The sequence below is a fragment of the Schistocerca serialis genome, chromosome 3 (assembly GCF_023864345.2).
Source record: "Schistocerca serialis cubense isolate TAMUIC-IGC-003099 chromosome 3, iqSchSeri2.2, whole genome shotgun sequence".
NCBI classification, from domain to species: domain Eukaryota; kingdom Metazoa; phylum Arthropoda; class Insecta; order Orthoptera; family Acrididae; genus Schistocerca; species Schistocerca serialis.
Window position 1 is genome coordinate 777,347,168 of NC_064640.1, and position 20,080 is coordinate 777,367,247.

The following is a 20,080-nucleotide window of genomic DNA, read 5'->3' on the forward strand; positions in this document are numbered from 1 at the left end:
TGTGACCTCTTGTTGTTTTAAAAATAAAAGTTTAGTACACTACTGGCCATTAAAATTGCTAAACCAAGAAGAACTGCAGATGATAAACGGATATTCATTGGACAAATATATTATACATGATACAATTTCCAGCGCTAGCGTGAACGTGTTAAATACTTCTGTCAATACATTAAACGTATTCGAAATTGCGAATAACGACAACGGTCAGCTGTAGACTGGAATGACGACATGAGAACAATAACAATTTGTGGCGTACCGGGACTCGAACCTGGATTTTCCGCTTATCGCAAGCGATCGCCTTACCATTTTTTTAAATCTCATTGTGTTCGTCCCATTTGTTCGGGGCGGACGTCCTAGGACACACGTTCAAGTTCATGGTTGATCCGTTCATTCAGTTTTTTATTACAGAGGGCAGCTAAGTCTCTGACCGAACACTCTGAGCTACAGTGCCCGCATACCATTTGGCTAACCGCGCACGACTCATGGCTGTAACCCAAGCTGCCATAAGTCGTCAAACATGCATCTACGACCTGTTCTCGTACATCCATTATGTATATTCCCGTACAGGTCAGACGTTGTACTTGAAAGTCACTTGCTCGGTATCGACAAAGAAATACGATATTGCAATGCCTGTATTATTCTGATTAAGATGCAAAGCTCCTTTGGACATGCATGCATGTCTAAAGCAACAAGTACTGCGGCGACTACAGCCGCTATAAATTACATTAAACGTATTCGCAATTGCAAATAACGAGACCCATCACCAGTAGAATGGAATAACGACAGTGAAAATTTGTGCCGGACCGCATATCCAAAGGAACTTTACATTGTAATCAGAATAACACAGGCACTGAAATATCGCATTCCACTGCCGATACCGGCCAAGCGACTTTCAAGTACAACGTCTGACCTGTACGGGAATATACAAAATAGATGTCAGACACAAATTTTCATTGTCGTCATTCCATTCTACAACTGATTGTTGTCGTTATTCGCTAATGTGTTTCGTAACAGCTGTAGTCACCGCAGTACCTGTTCCGTTAGACATGCATACATCTCGAAATGCATACATCTTTTGCAACGCGGGCCACTACGAGACGTGCAGGAAGAAATCAGTGAGGTTCTGGAAGGTGCTTAAAATATCGTCGTACTCAGAAGTGATCGAAGACACTTTTAAAAGGAAAACATTACTAACAAAAGGAAACTCAATTATAATATCCTTGGATGACCACCCACACAAATATATACCATAGAAATGACTCTTCTATGTCGTTGTCTGTGATGTACCTACACGACGAACGCTTGAGTAGTGATACGCAGCGGTGTGAAGACCTGGGACGATAATGGGTCGCTGCCGGCGCCGTATGATGGCTAACATGCTGCTGGTGAAGACCACAACGAACTGGGCCAAGTATATCGGCGTGGAGCGTTGAGACGAAGTTATTGGTATTGTACTGCCAACATATAGCGCTGGGTCTGAACTAGAGATGGCTCGTTCGCGAACTAACGGGCCCAAAGGAAAGGTTCACCAAGATGAACGGAACGAACGAGGAACGAATTCTAGGGAACGGTCTTTCATAGTTCACTTCGATCGCGGCTTTCTACTTACAGTTCCCGGGAACGGGAAACGGTCGGTCTCGTTCACGCAACGGCACATCGGCCGGTCTCGTTCCAGCCTCGGTCCCGTTCCCGTCTGTCTCGGTCTCGGTCGCGGCTCTCCGCTTATAGTTCCCGGGAACGGGAAACGGTCGGTCTCGTTCCCGAACGGCACGTGAGAAGGTCTCGTTCCAGCCTCGGTCCCGTTCCCATCTGTCTCGGCCTCCGTCGGCCGGACTCGTCCTTCTTAACGTGGCCACTAGTCGCAGTTCCACTGCCGTCTGCTCCTTGTTAGTTCAGTATCGGGTTGTTGTTCGTTTCAGTCGCTTCGCACGCCCATTCTAGATCCGTCTCAAATCTTTTCTGAACTCTGAACTTCTGGTTCTTTTCGTATTCCATTCAGCGTCCATGACCGGTAATTAAAATGAATTTTATGATTACGTAAATTACATGAAAATTACGTGGTATGTAATACATACGTCTTTTCACGTAAAAAAACGGCCTATCAGCTTACTTCACAATTTCGATAAACAGCAGAAGAAATACTTGTAAAAAGGCAAGATTTTTTGTTATTACACATGCAAAGGACGTCGGCACGGCGCACACGAGTGGCTATTTTCCCTCTTTTTTTGAGCCAAGGTACAAGAGTATGTTCATTGTTATGGAAGGCAGACCGACTCACAACCGAATGAAGCCCGCGCTTCGTAATCGAGTGTATGGTGTCACATTTTGTAAAGAGAATATGATAATTCCTACAATATTATTTCAGTGGTATAGGGTGGCACACGAAAACTCGGCCCCGAGTACTAGATTGCTCATCGTCGCTTACCAATCGTCATCTATTGTTTCGGAGTTGTTTGCATTAGCTTATTTGTTATTTCTTCACTGCCTAACTATTACATGTTTATTCTGCTCGCAGCGGTCAACAAATCGTGCGTAATTGGCGAGCCGTCTGCACTCGGGACCGGGATTTTCGTGCGCCACCTTACGTTATTTCACTGAGATCAGCCACATAACGCTACAGCTGGCTAAACGAGATGTTTTGCAGAATCATGAAACTTACAAGTGTGTAAGAATTCTGTTATGAATAAAAACTCTGTACTTCCGGGGCTAGGCAAGTGCCCCCTCTTGGTGCCTTCCATCTTCAGTCACCTATGCTACTAATTTTCAGTTTTTCATAGGAACCATATACCAAGCACAATGAACGGTGAACGAGTAAAAATGAACGGTTCCCAAAAAAGAGCGCTCAACAGTGAACTAGTTCCCAAGGATGAACGACTTTGCCCATCTCTAGCCTGAACTGCTTGTATTGCCAGACGGAACAGCTCTTCACGCCGATTTGAGGCGTAGGACGTAAATGACGTCGCACGGTCCGGCGGTGGCCTAAATAGTCTGGGTAAATGGATATCCGCGTAGCGCTGTGAGGGCACGTAACTTTTAGCAAAATAGTGGCCTGGCGACAGCGATCTCTGCTGCGATAGGCACGCTGACTGTCGACGAGGCTGGCGCCCCCAGATGCTGTGGAAGCGACGTGTAAATCAGAGGTCAACAGCCCAGGCCATACAAGGAAATACACCCATGCTCATAAATTAAGGATAATTGCAGAATGTGGTGCCACACAATGTGGCACTAAATAAAACTGGCGCTAATAGCGTAGGCACATAGGGAACCCACATGACACAGATCTGTAAGTCCACGGTATTGTTGATAAGTTGAAAAAACCGTCCCGAAACACATGTGCTACAAAACGCCACTGTTTCCTGCGCATGTACCCCGACATCAATATGGGATATGATCACCATGCACACGTACACAGGCCGCACAACGGGTTGCCATACTCTGGATTAGGTGGTCGAGCAGCTGCTGGGTTATAGCCTCCCATTCTTTCACCAGTGCCTGTTGGAGCTCCTGAAGTGTCGGAGGGGTTTGAAGACGTGCAGCGATACGTCGACCGAGAGCATCCCAGACGTGCTCGATGGGGTTTAGGTCTGGAGAACAGGCAGGCCACTATATTCGCCTGACATCTTCTGTTTCAAGGTACTCCTCCACGATGGAAGCTCCGTGGGGCCGTACGTTATCATCCATCAGGAGGAAGGTTGGACCCACTGCCCCCTTGAAAAGGCGGACATACTGGTGCAAAATGACGTCCTGATACACCTGACCTGTTCCAGTTCCTCTGTCACCTCTCTCAAATACATGCAGGGGTGTACGTGCACCAATCATAATCCCACCCCACACCATCAAACCACGACCTCCATACATATCCCTTTCAAGGACATTAAGCGGTTGGTATCTGGTTCCTCGTTCACGCCAGACGAAATCCCGACGATAATCACTGTTAAGACTATCCCTGGACTCGTCCGTGAACATAATCTGGGACCACTGTTCCAATGACCTGTACTGTGTTCTTGACACCAGGCTTTACGGGCTCTCCTGTGACCAGGGGTCAGTGGAATGTCAACCTTGCAGGTCTCTGGGCGATTAAACCATGTCTGTTCAGTCGTCTGTAGACTGCGTGTTTGGAGACAACTGTTCCAGTGGCTGGGGTAAGGTTCCGAGCAAGGCTACCTGCAGTATTCCGTGGCCGTCTGAGGGCACTGATGGTGAGATATCATTTCTTGTGGTGTTGTACACTGTGGAAGTCCCCTGGACACGTTTATGTCTACTGGAGTCGCTGCCATAATCTTGAGATCACACTTAGTGACATACAGAGGGCCTGTGCTACGACCTGCTGTGTTTGACCAGCCTCCAGTCTCCCTAGTATCCTACCCCTCATAACGTCATCAATATTTGTTCTTTGAGCCATTTTCAACATACAGTCACCATTAGCACGTCTGAAAACGTCTGCACACTTACTCGCTGAACCATACTCTGACATGCACCAACACACCTCTGCGTATGTGGACTGCTGCCAGCGCCACCGTGCGAGGCTGCAGGTCAAATGCACCGCATGGTCATACCCCGAGGTGATTTAAACCTGCAAACCGCACACCAGAGTGTTGTTTTACAATGTATCAACATTATCCTTAATTTATGAGCATGAGTGTATCTCTTAGTTTATGAGAGCCGTTTACACACGTCATCCTGGAGTGGGGACCACCAGTGCGGCCCGCCTGGTGTGCAGAGAAAACGACTACCAGGCTGATACAACAGCACCGACATGGATGTGAAGCCACGCCGACTGCAGTGTCGTAGCCAGCTGCGCTAGGTTATGCGGTTGAGGATCCATGTTCAAATAGCCCGATTGCGGTGGTACCACAGATTCTCGACTGGATATGAATCTGAAGAATTTCGTTGCCAGGAGTGTATGATAACCCCATCCCGGTGCTCAGTGGGAGCTGTGTGACATGTTGCGTTGTCCTGCTGGTAGATTCCATCTTCTTGAGGAGAAAACAAACTGCATGTAGGAATGGACATAGTCCCCAAGGACAGATGCATACCTGTTTTGATTCACTGTACCTTCCAGAATAACGATATCGCCCAGGAAATGCCACGAAAACATTCATCAGACCATTAAGCTTCCTCCTCCAGTCTGGACATTTCCGACAGTTGTTGCAGGATTTTTGTTTTCAGACGTTTCACTCCATACACGCCAACTGCACCTGTCCAATGGAACATAAAACATGATTCATCTGAAAAGGCCACCTGTCGCCAATCAGTGACGTCCAGTTGCGGTACTGTTCTGCAAATAGCAAAATGGCTCTGAGCACTATGGGACTTAACTTCTGAGGTCATCAGTCCCCTAGAACTTAGAACTACTTAAACCTAACTAACCTAAGGACATCACACACGTCCAAGCCCGAGGCAGAATTCGAACCTGCGACCGTAGCGGTCGCGCGGTTCCAGATTGTAGCGCCTAGAACCGCTCGGCCACACCGGCCGGCTGTACAAATAGCCTTCGTCGCCAATGAACAGCTGTCAGCATGGGTCCATGAACCTGGCACCTGCTGAGGATACCCATATGCAGCAACATTCGCCGAATAGTCGTTGAGAAGACACTACTGGTAATCCCTTGGTTCAGCTGAGCGGTCAGCTGCTCAGCAGTTGCACGTCCATTCGCCCGTACACGTCTCCGCAGCCGTCGTTCACCCCTATCACCTATGGCCTGTGGTGCATCAGTGTCCTCGGCGCTGGTTTTCGACAGCGCAGTTTTTCCATGCACATAATTGTTATACCGGAGCCGAGGTAGCCCCTGAGGGCCGGAAACCCATATAACAACTTGTGTTGTGACTGACAATTCGCAATTTTTCAGAGACACAACTTTTATTGATGTAAGTTCACAAGGTTGATGACTGAACATACAAACGAAAGGTAACAATGACGAAAAAATTCTCCTCATTGAGGCAAGCAAAAGTTCACTTCTAATTTTCCACAAAGGTTCGTGGTAACGCACTCGCACACTAGTAACAGTCCAATTCCGAGACGAAGACGTAATCTTCAACGGTAGCAGTACACGAGGTCAGCATCCGGCGTGAACTGAACTGCCAGCCTGGCTCTAGCCCCTAAATAGCTGTCTCCACACAATCAGGTTTTGGTGTAGTGATACTTCCTGCAGGCCGTGGCTGGAGCTCCCCCTGCGTTAAGTAGTGCTCGGAATGTCTGTTTGCATTATCTTGTATGTAAATAGCCGATGTTTACCATGGTGCTTTTGGGTACGCCTTGGGCATAGACAACCTCGTCCTCTGTGGTGTTATATTGGTTGCCGGCCTTCAGGGGTTACGTTGGCTCCGGTATAACAAGAATAATTTAACCACAGCGGCATGCGAACAGTTTGCAGTCATAGCCGCTTCGGAAATGCATCCACTCTTGGCCCGAAATCAAATGATCATGCCCTTCTGGACGTCAGATAAATAACTCCGCTTCCGCATTACGGCAACGACTGCACTGTTTTCCACGTCCCCCGGACACGCTTTATGTTGTATACTCCACTGCTAGCGCTGCCAACTGCCATCTGTGAGTGGTTATTGCTCGCTGACATCAAGCATAGACAGCGGCCACTTTAATGTGACTGGACTGTCTAGTTACATTTGAGATACAGTACTTACACTTTGCAATGAAAAAGCGCTCAGTGATTGTGAATGATGCCTTAAGTGCCTCAAACGCGACGAAACCTTCAAGGCATATGACGTTATATGGCACTGTTTGCTTACAAGCGCCGCACGTCAGCGGGACCGGCTTAAAGCGATAACAATAATTTAAAAAATACAGGCATGTGTCTAAGCTGCCATCAGTAAAGGACATTTATCTGTTATCTTGGCATTTGTGAATCATCGAAGTTTGAAGATTAACTTATCTAAAGAGTACGGAAGTAATAATAATAATAATAATGTCGTGTGTCGAGGGCCTCCCGTCGGGTAGACCGCTCGCCTGGTGCAAGTCTTTCGATTTGACGTCATTTCGGCGACTTGCGCGTCGATGGGGATGAAAAGATGATCATTAGGACAACACAACACCCAGTCCTGAGCGGAGAAAATCTCCGACCCAGCCGGGAATCGAACCCGGGCCCTGAGGATTGACAGTCCGTCGAGCTGACCACTTTTATTTTATTTTTTTTTAAATCTAATTTTGTTCGTTTTCGTTCGTTGAATCTGCTCGGGGTGGACGTCGTAAGACACCCGTTTAAGTTCGTTGATGATCGTTTAACTCAGTTTTTTTATTACAGAGGGCAGCCAACCCTCTGACCGAACACGCTGAGCTACCGTGCCAGCTGCCACTCAGCTACCGGGCGCGGACAGTACGGAAATGTGCACTCATGAGCTAAAACATTATGGTCACTTGTTTAATAGCTTGTTTGTCCGTCTTGGGAACGAAATATATCACTGATTTTGAGTATCATGGATCTGACAGTCTGTTAGTACGTTTGTGCAGGTACGTGGTATTAGATGTCTACGCACAGGTCATGAAATTCGCATAAATAACGGATCGCTGATGTGCATAGTCGGATATGGATCCCGATAGTGACCCAGATGAGTTCTATAGCATGTACATCAGGCGAATACGGTCGCTAAGACACAACATGAGCTCACTGTAATGCTCCTCAAATCACTGTAGCACGGTCCTGCCTCCGAGACACGGACAATTATTATGCTGAAAGAGGACATCGCTGCCGGCCGGGTGGCCGAGCGGTTCTAAAAAAATGGTTCAAATGGCTCTGGCTCTGAGCACTATGGGACTTAACTTCTGTGGTCATCAGTCCCCTAGAACTTAGAACTACTTAAACCTAACTAACCTAAGGACATCACACACATCCATGCCCGAGGCAGGATTCGAACCTGCGACCGTAGCAGTCGCGCGGTTCCGGACTGAGCGCCTTAACCGCAAGACCACCGCGGCCGGCCGAGCGGTTCTAGGCGCTACAGTCTGGAACCGCGCGACCGCTACGGTCGCAGGTTCGAATACTGCCTCGGTCATGGATGTGTGTGATGTCCTTAGGTTAGTTAGGTTTAAGTAGTTCTAAGTTCTAGGGGACTGATAACCTCAAAGGCATTTTTGATGACATCGCTGTCGGGGAAGATATCAAGCATGAAGGGATGCAGGTGGTTCGCTGCCGACAGCGTGTTTTCGATTACTACCCCAGGTGTCATGAAAGCGCAGGAGAATGTCTCCCCTAGCATAATACAGGGTGATTCAAAAAGAATACCACAACTTTAAAAATGTGTATTTAATGAAAGAAACATAATATAACCTTCTGTTATACATCATTACAAAGAGTATTTAAAAAGGGTTTTTTTCACTCAAAAACAAGTTCAGAGATGTTCAATATGGCCCCCTCCAGACACACGAGCAATATCAACCCGATACTCCAACTCGTTCCACACTCTCTGTAGCATATCAGGCGTAACAGTTTGGATAGCTGCTGTTATTTCTCGTTTCAAATCATCAATGGTGGCTGGGAGAGGTGGCCGAAACACCATATCCATAACATACCCCCATAAGAAAAAATCGCAGGGGGTAAGATCAGGGCTTCTTGGAGCCCAGTGATGAAGTGCTCTGTCACGGGCTGCCTGGCGGCCGATCCATCGCCTCGGGTAGTTGACGTTCAGGTAGTTACGGACAGATAAGTGCCAATGTGGTTGCGCTCCATCCTGCTGAAATATGAATTGTTGTGCTTCTTGTTCGAGCTGAGGGAACAGCCAATTCTCTAACATCCCCAGATACTGTAGTCCAGTTACAGTAGCACCTTCGAAGAAAAAGGGACCAAAAACTTTATTGGCTGAAATGGCGAACAAATGTACAACTAAATGAAACTTTATTGCTCCCTTAATTCGCCGACAGATAGTGCTTAGCTCTGCCTTTTGTCATTGCAGAGTTTTAAATTCCTAAAGTTGTGGTATTGTTTTTGAATCACTCTGTACTTCTCCCACCTATCTGCGTCCGTGGCGCGCTGCACGTTTTGAACCACCGTTCACCTCTATGACGGCGTTTTTGGAGACGACCATCGACCTAGTGCAGCAAAAATGTGATTCACCCAAAGGACCGACTCGTTTCCATTGATCGACGGTCGAATAGCGACGGTCCCGTGCCCACTGCAATCATAATTGACAATGTCGTTGGGTCAACATGTGAACACGTAAAGCTGGTCTGCTGCGGAGCTCCATGTTCAATACTGTACGATGATTGCTGTGCTACTGAACACTTGTGAGCTCACCAGCACTGTGCTCTTTCGTCGGAGATGCCACAGATCACCATCTATCTTACTTTACAGAGCAGACAAGCTTCAAAACCCCACGTTCTGGGAAGAGGCGTGGACATCCCACTATTTGGCGCCTATTAGTATTTTCACTGTCCTTCTACCTCTTTCCATAGATGCTCACGACAATAGTACGTGTACATTCGACCAGCTTCGCCATGTCTGAGATACTCGGTCGCTCGCTCTGCGTAATAATAATCTGCCCTTTGTCAGATTCGCTTATCCCAATGGATTTCCCCATCTGCAGCTCATATCTTCGCTAGGGTGATCCCTCGTCCACGTCTGCTCCGCTTACACACTTTTGTTACCGCGTCACGTGCCCATAACGCCACCAGGCGGAATCCAGCGTTGCGGTGGGCGGTGGTCATAATGTTTTGCTTATCAGTGCATGTCTCTGACAAAAAAAAAAACCGCGTAACAATTATAAGTACTCGCGGATCAGGCGTTAGTCATAGACAAGTTACGGCTGTCCAATTGCTGCCTGAAAGGCACTGTGGGAAGCAATGTGTGATCGTGAGATATGTGATCAGCATGTCTCCAGTCCCTCCAGCCCCTCTTGTCAGTAGATTAATCCTGGCCATGCTGCTGTTTCTTTATTTAAGGGGACCACACCGTGGTTCAGGTCGAAAAAATAGATTTTCGGTTTTCATCATATTTCGATAGAGTAATGTTTTATTTAAGTACTCTGAGAAGGATTTTGCTGAAAAAAATTTTTTCGAGCTTTTAAAGAGCGTTTTTCCTACCACGTATGTTTATGTGCCACGCCCACTTTTCTGTCACCCACTTTTCTGCATACATTTTAGATCTTTATACATTGCACGTTAGGGATTTTTTTTACTCCCGCGTGTGTTGGCTACCCTTGGAATTCAACGGTCGGTATGCTTTTGTTTCTGCTGTTTGCAAACAACACGCTTTCAAACACGCGGTTAGTTTTGTTCAAGTGTGATTGCGAGTAGTTGTTGTAGAGAACTTCCCGGTATACTACTGGCAGGCAATTAGGAGAAATAAAGAAAATCTGGAGGCAATGAAGAGAGATGTTTGGGCCATATTCTTCCATAAGTCCTCTACTGATGATAAGCCATGTCATGGATTGTGTCCATAGGGGAAAATTCGTGGTGCAAATACAATAGGGCTCAGGCAACTGGAGGATATTTTCACCAGCATTCTCTTCCTGCTGCTGTTATGACAGCAATTAAACCTATTTTCAGAGACTTGGCTCATCCTGACCTAAGGAAATGTCTGCACGGGCAAACACAGAACCCAAATGAATGTTTCAACAGCATAATTTGGAACCGCCTTCCTAAAACTGTATTTGTAGGTTGGTTGGTTGGTTGGTTTGGGGAAGGAGACCAGACAGCATGGTCATCGGTCTCATCAGATTAGGGAAGGATGGGGAAGGAAGTCGGCCGTGCCCTTTCGGAGAAACCATCCCGGCATTTGCCTGGAGTGATTTAGGGAAATCACTGTATTTGTAGGCATGTATACAATGAAACTAGGAGTTCATGATGTTGTTATTACATTCAGTTATGGTAATATTGGAATGTGTTGGGTACTGAAAAAGCTAGGAATTAATCCTGGTGAAAATATGATCACTGGGCTGCAACATTGCGATAAAATGAGGATAGCCGATGCAGACAGTTTTGCACCTAATATGGCCTACAAAGCAAGACAAACATCCAGGAACGTGAAAAAGAAGCTGGAAGACCTGCTAGAGGCCAAAGAAGGGCCATCATATGCATCAGGGCAGTTTTAATTAACTGTAAGTAACAAATTTCAGAAGTTTTTTCTTTAAAGTCACTTTCCCGCAAACTAAAATTTTCAGTACATATGCCCCATTATATCAGAAACTATCATAGATTAATGAATGAAATTTTCAGAGACTCTGTATAACATAAAAATCCACCTCTGGTACTACATTCATTAATATTGCCCCATTAGGAAGTTCACAAAAAAATATTTTCTGCAGAAAAAACTTAATATTTTTTGTTAATAAATTTAAAAAAGTATTTCTTAAAAACTATAAAATGGATAACGTAGATTTTAGTACAGTTGACACTGTTAGCATCATGTAACATACGGTAAAAATATTAAGGTCCAGCATCAAATAGTTTTTTCAGAAATGGGCAAAATACTTGCCTAAATTAACATGGGTTAGACAGGCAGGGTGTGGTCCCTTAAGCAGTTCCTCATCTGGCCGCACGGGGGCGAGCAGACACCGTTCCAGACTGCCCTACCTCTGGAAAATCAGAAGCGCTACATAGAACCGAACCCGGTTCCTTCCGCACAGATGGTAGTGATGCTAACCATTCGGCTATAGAGGTTGTCATAAATGAGGTATTATTTGGCAAAAAGCTAAACATTTGCTTGAAAAAATATGAGTTAACACAAGCAATACTTCGAGACATGTTCCCCAAATTTGAAGTTGCTGTGTCGTCGTACGTTCTTCCTTCATCCGCCATCCAATTGGAAATGTTCGAGTTTCCATGACTGATTTACTCTTATCCTACATACATACTCGGCAAGTCACGGTTCGGTGCGTGGTGGAGGATACATTGTTCCACTGCTAATCATTTATCGTCCTGTTCCACTTCCAAGCAGAATGAGGGGAAAACGGCTTAGTCTATGTCTCCGAACGAGCCCTAATCTCTCTTATGTTTTGTTCGTGGTTCTTCCGCAAAATGTACGTTGACGGCAGTAGGATTTTTCACCAATCAATTTCAAATGCCGGTTATCTAAATTTTCACAATAGCAGCCGGCCGCTGTGACCGAGCGGTTCTAGGCGCTTCAGTCCGGAACCGCGCGACCGCTACGGTCGCAGGTTCGAATCCTGCCTCGGGCGTGGATGTGTGTGATGTCCTCAGCTTAGTTTGGTTTAAGTAGTTCTAAATCTAGGGGACTGATGACCTTAGATGTTAAGTTCCATAGTGCTTTAGATCCATTTCAACCATTTGAACGACAATAGCATTCCCCGAAAAGAGCATCGCCTTCGCTCCATGGATTCCTATTTGAGATTCCGAAGCATCTTCGTGACACTTGCGCGTTGTTTGAACCTACCGGTAACAAATCTACCAGTCCGCCTTTGAACTGCTTTGATGTCTTAATTTAATCCGATCTCGTACGGATCCCAAACCCTCGATTAGTAGTCAATAATGAGTATCAGTAGTGTTCTTTTGCGAGCTCCTTTACAAATAAACCACACTTTCCAAAAACTCTCTCAATAAACCCAAGTCAACCACTCGCCTTCCCCACTACTATCCTTCCATGCTCGTTCCATTTCACATCGCTGTGCAACGTTGTGCCTAAATGTTCAATCGCTGTGACTGTTTCAAACAGCACGCAACTAATTCCGTATTCGAACATTGCGAGATTGTTTTTCCTAAGCATCTGCATTAACTTTCGTTTTTCTAATTTAGAGGTAGCTGCCAATCATCACACCAACTAGAAATGTTGTAGAGATTGCTGTTCACACTGGCCACCAGATCATTTATGTATGTAGAGAATAACTCCCCTGAGGCTTCCCTGATGACACCCTTGTCTCTGGTGAACACTCGCTGTCAATGACAACGCACTGGGGTCTGTTACTTCAAACGGTACAAATGGCTCTGAGCACTACCGGACTTGACACCTGAGGTCATCAGTCCCCTAGAACTTATAACTACTTAAACCTAAGACATCCCACACATCCGCGCCCGAGGCAGTATTCAAACCTGCGACCGTAGCGGTCACGCGGTTCCAGACTGAAGCGCCTAGAACCGCTCGTCCACAGCGGCCGGAGTCTGTTACTTAAAAAATCTTCGAGTCACTCACATATCTGGGAGCCTGTTCCGTATGCTCGTACCTTCGTTAACAGTCTGCAGCGGGGCACCGTGTTAAACGCTTTTCGGCAGTCTAGGAATATAGAATCTGCCTATTGCCCTTCACCGATGGTTGGCCGGACATCATGTGAAAAACCAACAAGCTGTGTTTCGTCCAAGTGTTGCTTTCTAAAACCGTTCTAATTGATGCACAGGAGCTTTTCTCCTCAACCAACTTCATTATCTTCGAGTTGAGAATGTGGTCAAGAATTACGCAGCAACCGGTGTTAAGGATATTGGTCTGTAGCTTTGCGTTTAAGTTCTTTTGCCCTTCTTATGTACAGGCGGCACCTGTGCTTTAAACAGAGTGGCATAGAACAGTAAACACACTTGACAAGTGCAACATGTGAATGTGTTGCATTATTTTCGGTGTATCCACACTGCTGTAGGCTCATATCAAAAACCATAGATGTTATATTATCCAGATCTTCGCCACGAGCTGCTCCACTTCCCCAATTCGCTTTCTCAACTTAACAGCTTTCATCCAAATTATGTTATTTATTATTGCATCCATCGACTGGCGTAAGACGTTTTTAATGTATCCAGAGTTATCGGAGTGTGACCTCTGTTCTGTGAGTGGTGGTGCGAGTGGGAACGTGTGCCGTAACACTTTCAGAATCTGTAAATCCATGGAGTTGAGAAAGAGACATGGAATTTTAGTGATGTTTATTGTTGTGGTCTTCAGTCCGAAGACCAGTTTCATGCAGCCCTCCAGGCTACTCTACCCTGTGCAAGACTCAACTCCGAGTAACTACCGTAACTTATGCCGTCTGAATCTCCTTGCTCTATTTATCTCTTGGTCTCCCTCCACAACTTTTACCCCCATAGTTCCCTCCATTTCTAAATTGGTGATCCCTTGATGTCTCAGAATGTGCCACAAATTTCTTTTCTCCCAAATTCCATTCATTACCTCCTTATTAGTTATGTCATCTGCCCACCTCATCTTCGGCATTCTTCTGTAACATTTCAAAAGCTTCCATTCTCCTCTGGTCTAAACTGTTTATCATCCATGTTTCACTTCCAAACGTGGCTACACTACTTGCAAATACTTTCAATAAGACATTCGATGTTGCTAAATTTCTTTTCTCCAGAAACGCTTTTCTTGCCAGTGCGAGTCTACATTTTATATCCTCTCTACTTCGGCCATCATCTTTTATTCTGCTGTCCAAATAACAAACCTCATCTACAACTTTAATTGTGTCGCTTTCTAATCTATTTCCCTCAGCATCACCTGATTTAATTCGAGTACATTCCATTATCCTTGTTTAGCGTTTGCTGATGTTCGTTATATATCCTCCTCCCAGGCTACTGTCCATTCCGTTCAACTGCTCTTCCAAGTCTTTTGCGGTCTCTGACAGAAAAACAATGTCATCGGCAAACCTCAAAGTTTTTATTTCTTCTGCTTGACCTTCAATTCCTACTCCAAAGTTCTCTTTTGTTTCGTTTACTGCTTGCTCAATGTATAAACTGAATAACATTGGTGATAGGCTGTCACCCTGTCTCATTTCCTTCTCAACTACTGCTTCCTTTTCATGATCTTCGATTCCTATAGCTGCTATCTGGTTACTGTACAAGTTGCAAACAGCTGCTCTCTCCCTGTTTTTTACCCCTGCTACCTTCAGAATCTCAAAGAGAGTACTCCAGTCAACACTGTCAAAAGCTTTCGCTAAGTCTACAAATGCTGTAAAGGTACGTTTATCTCCCCTTAAACTGTCTTCTAAGATAAATCGTAGGGTCAGTATAACCTCGTGTGTTCCTGCATTTCTCAGGAATCCAAACTGATCTTCTCCAGTTTTTCCATCCTTCTGTAAGGAATTCGCGTCAGTATTTTGCAACCATGACTTGTTAAACTGATAGTTCGGTAATATTCACACCTGTCAGCACCTGCTTTCTTTGGAATTGTAATTATTACAATATTCTTGAAGTCTAAGGATATTTCACCTGTGTCATACATCTTTCACACTAGATGGAAGACTTTTGTCATGGCTGGCTCTCCCAGGGCTGTCAGTAGTTCTGACGGAATATCGTCTACTCCTGGAGCGTTGTTTCGACTTAGGTCTTTCAGTGCTCTGTCAAATGCTTCCCGCTGTATTATATCCTCCATCTCATCTTCACCTACGTCCCCTTCAATTTCTATAAGACTGCCTTTAAGTTCATTTCCCTTGTACAGATCCTCTATACCAGGCTGTTCCAACCGAGCTCCATGGAGCCGGAGCGCTCCGGAGCGCTCACTGCGGCAGCTCGGAGCCGGCGTGGAGGGGGAAAGCGTACTCACTGCCCCTCATTATTTCATCTCTCAGAGCTATCCATTCGCCTTCTACCGTATTCCTTTCCACCGTTCTAGTCAATCGTTGTCTAATGCTCCTGTGAAACTCTTAACAACCTCTGGTTCTTTCAACATATCCAGGTCTCATATCCTAACTGTACTACTTTTCTGTAGTTTCTTTAGTTTTAATTTATATTTCATAACCAATAAGTTGTGGTCAGGGTCTACATCTGCCCCTGGAAATGTCTTACGATTTAAAATATGTTTCCAGAATCTCTGCCTGATGATTATATAATTAATCTGAAACATTCTGGTGTCTCCAGATCTCTTCCAAGTATATGACCTCCTTTCATGATTCTTAAACCAAGTGTCAGCTATGATTAAATTATGATCTGTGCAAAATTCTACCAGGTGGCTTGCTCTTTCATTCCTTTCTCCCTGTCCCTATTCACCTACAACTTTTCTTTCACTTCCTTTTCCTACTATCGAATTCCACATCACAATTAAAACTTCGTCTCCCTAAACTATCTGAATAATTTCTTTTATCTCATCACACAGCTCCTCAATCTCTTCATCATTTGCGGAGCTAGTTGGTATATAAACTTGTACTACTGTGGTGGGTGTTGGTTTTCTGTCTATTTCGGCTACAATAATACGTTCACTATGCTATTCGTAGTAGCTTACCCACATTTCTATTTTTCATTCATTATTAAGTTCACTCCTGCATTACCTCTGTTTGATTTTGTGTTTATAACCCTATACTCACCTGACCAGAAGTCCTGTTCCTCCTGCCATCAAACTTCACTAATTCCCACTTAATCTAACTTCAACCTATCCATTACCTGTTTAGATTTTCTAACTTCCCTGCGCAATTAAGGGGTCTAACATACCATGCTCTGATCCGTAGAACGCCAGTGTTATTTCTCCTGATGACGACATTCTTTTGAGTAGTCCCCGCCCAGAAATCGGAATGGGGAACTATTTTACCCTCGTAATATTTTACACCAGAGGATGGCATCTTCATTGAACCATACGGTAGAGCTGCATGTCCTCGGGAAACATTACGGCTGTAGTTTCCCCTTGCTTAAAACCGTTCGCTGTACCAACACAGACATGCCGTTTTTGTTGGTGTTGCAAGGGTAGATTCATCTGTCATCCAGACTCTTGCCCCTGCAACTACTGAAAAGGCTGCTGCCTCTCTTCAGGAACCATACGTTTGTTTGGCCTTTCAACAGATAGTCATTCGTTGTGGTTGCACCTGCGGTGTGGCTATCCGTTTCGCTGAAGCATGCAATCCACCTCACCAATGGTAACACCCACCGTTCGAGGAGGGCGTATTTTAGTGATACGTGTACTAAATGGAAACGTGTTGTGTCGTTTCAGAGATGCTGAGAGCGCTGTTGGTGGTGGCGACAGCTCGTCTGAGTCTCCAGGAGTCGCAGAGCAGCGTCCAGGCCGTCACCAAGCTCAGCAATAGCCTCGTGCCGAAGCTTTTCCAGGTCAGTGATTTGCCTCTGGCGCATTGCTTCCACGCAGATCTCGCCTTAAATGTGTCGGCTGTGAAAACTGCGACTAAGAAATTAACATATTTTAAGTAGATGTGATAGTTCAGCCAAAGTAACAAAACGCGTGGCAAAGAAATCAAGTGCTTTCCTGCGGAACTCACAGAAGTGTGCGGATTTTGTATGGCCTCCTGTTTTTGACAGTTCGTCCTCTAATGTGCGAGACAGACGGGTGAGCCAGACACGGATCGCATCCCCCCGACGGATTAACGACCGTGGGCAGGTACATCGGCCTGGCTAGTGTGTGGTTTTTAGGCGGTTTTCAACGCTCATTGAGGCCAATGCTAGGTTGCTCCTCAAATTCTACCTTCGAGAATACAATACACCAGGAGTAGTCACCTTTTTTACCTAACAACCACTTTTGTGTCTGTGTTAGTAATAAAATTTCTTGATCACCCACCAGTTCCACAGTAATAGTAACATACAGAGTGAGTCACTAACCACTGCCACCTAGAATGACTCTGAAAGTTAATATATTAAAAAACTAAAAACCCGCCTCGATTGCGAAAAAAGCACCTAGGTGCCGCATTGTTAGTTTCTTTCCACTCCGCAAGCAGTTTATCCGCGTTCATCAAAATAGTTTGCCTAATACTCCAGTCACTTTCTCCTGCACTCGCTTCTTTTGATACTTCTGCTGATGGAGTATTTTCGCAACACAAGCTTTCACTCTTAGCTTCAGGCACTTCTCACTATATCTCAGTTTTGCACAGCTGTTATCTGTTTGTCAAAATTGTAGTACACTCGTTGCCACCACCCAGAAAACAAACCGCGTGCCATAGCAAACACCACGTTAGTGTGCGGCCCTACAACACGATCTTCAACAGAATCATATGTAATAATGCTGTCTACGTTCATTTCGTCGATTGAGAGCACACATACACGTTCAGTTTTTGACAATACAGATGACTGGGCTTTCATTAGCTGTAAACCATCTGTAAGCACACCAGGAAAGCATCTGAAAGAGCGTGATGCCCACCTTTCCAGCGTTGTCAGTCCTGGAAGTGGGAAACCAACCTGATTCCTCAAAAACAAATCACACCTTCTAGATTCAGCACGAAGAGTAACTGCTTTACAAATGTCTTCTCTTTGCTGCTTTGTTTCTTTCCACTCCACAAGCAACGTATCCACGTCCATCAAAATAGTTTGCCTAATATTCCATTCACCTTCTCCTGCACACGCTTCTTTTGATACTTCTGCTGATGGATTATTTTCGCAATACAAGCTTTCACTTTTAGTTTCAGGCACTTCTCACTGCATCTCAATTTTGCGCAAATATATGTCAGTTTGTTGTTCCTATACTCTAATTTTTCTATGCGTTCACCAATTTATATATCGTCAATCTCACACTGTAGCTGTTGTCTGGCCAATTTTTCTTTTTTTCTTTTTTCGGGAATCACATTAGCCAGGTGATCAAGTGCGCTTTGCATTCTCTTTCTTGCCCTATTTGAAGAAACTGCATCAACTGCACTCGCATTACCATTATTAATGGGAACACTTCCTGGTATATTTACACTCGGTGCTGCGTCTAGTTTAAGCAATTTCCTAGGTGATACATTAAGAAGCGCTGCTCGCAAGTCACGGACGTAATCAACAGGCGTGAAATGAAAAGAACACACTGTTGACGTCGTAATATTGAAGCGATCTTTTCGGTAGCACCTCGTAATCCACACTTTCTGCAACTGAATGTCTTTTGAGAACGGATGATAGATTACATCTGAAACTTTTTTCTTCCTGTTGTACGACAGGCTTCCCATAACAGCACAGCCAGGCATTTTAAAATAAAACGTTTGTAGAAAGTCACAAAGCACTACAAACAACGCGCTCCCACGTGCTCCTATGATGACGACATGCGCAGTACGACAAACTGTCTCATTAAGCACAAACCGACGCTCTTTGTCGATACTGGGTGTCGCATGAAAGACGGGATGAGTTGCGTTTATTTGGGCTGGCTCCAGCTCCACATTCCAAGAGCGAAAATGCAAATACCTGTCGAACCACCAGAGATAATCGCGCCTGACGACTCTTAGAAGAGAAACCCGTTATGTAAACACTTCTGTGTAATATTTCAGTTACAAAGTTGTTTACTTGTTTCTTCTTTATCCGAGTTCTAAGTTAGCTATTTTTCCAACGTTATATTAAAAACAGAGCTTTCTAGGACTACATCTACTGTACGGGAAGACCACGAAAGCATATGTAAATGTTACTGCATCACTCAGTTTCAGCTTCCAGACTAACCTTCCAACTGGTGTACATTGCTCTACTTCCACACTACGCTTTATATTGAGGTAAACAGAAGTAAATATGTGTACCTGGAATAATGTTAGGCAATTTCATCACATTTTACTTTCTCAATAACTCATCTTCCCATTTTCAGTTTGCTCCTAGCCAACACACCATGCGGCCATTGCTTCGATCTCCTTAGATGTCGAGGACAGAGTCTCTTGAAGTTGACTTTCAGTAACGGAAATACTGCCTACGCTGCTGAAGGTACACCATAGATTAAAGGCGAAAAGTATTCATGGAAACGGTATACCAGCAGATGAGCAAGTCCATATATGACGTTCAAGTGTTCAAAATTCATGCTCAGAACTATCCCATAAAATTGGTGCTCGAGTTATCACTGACAGGACTTATTTGCAGTGTCCAACTGTCCAGTAACGTCACTCTAGAAAGTCTGTCAGGCATTGTATGAGAACCGTGATTCCTAGAATATTGGATTTCACTCATTCGAAGAACTAGAATGCTTCATTAGTGCAAATGTCACAATGCAAGTCGAAACTGTAGATAGTGCAACGCGGATGAATTACCACTCTGCATGCGATTCATAGATTTAGAGAGAGTTTTTAACTTAATTCCACTAAACTCTGTAGTAATAGCCCTTGAGAAATAAGGTAATGATTCAACTTAATGGGGTGGTGCATAAGTTTGTATCGTTTCTCCATAAGTTTAATAAACACAACAGATACTCATAACAGAGACTTTATCGTCGCCGGCTGGAGTGGCCGAGCGGTTCTAGGCGCTGCAGTCGGGCATGGATGTGTGTGATGTCCTTAGGTTAGTTAGGTTTAAGTAGTTATAAGTTCTAGGGGACTGACGACCTCAGAAGTTAAGT

At 44.9% G+C, this 20,080-nt stretch overlaps 1 protein-coding gene across 1 annotated transcript in view; it reads left to right on the plus strand.

Moving 5' to 3' along the window:
• LOC126469580 (intracellular coagulation inhibitor 3-like) overlaps nt 1–20,080 on the plus strand; it is a 192,604-nt gene that overhangs the window by 67,827 nt on the left and 104,697 nt on the right. Inside the window, exon 2 of the mRNA XM_050096696.1 lies at nt 16,790–16,905. Coding sequence (XP_049952653.1) covers nt 16,790–16,905 — 116 coding nt within the window. The remainder of the gene's footprint in view (nt 1–16,789; nt 16,906–20,080) is intronic.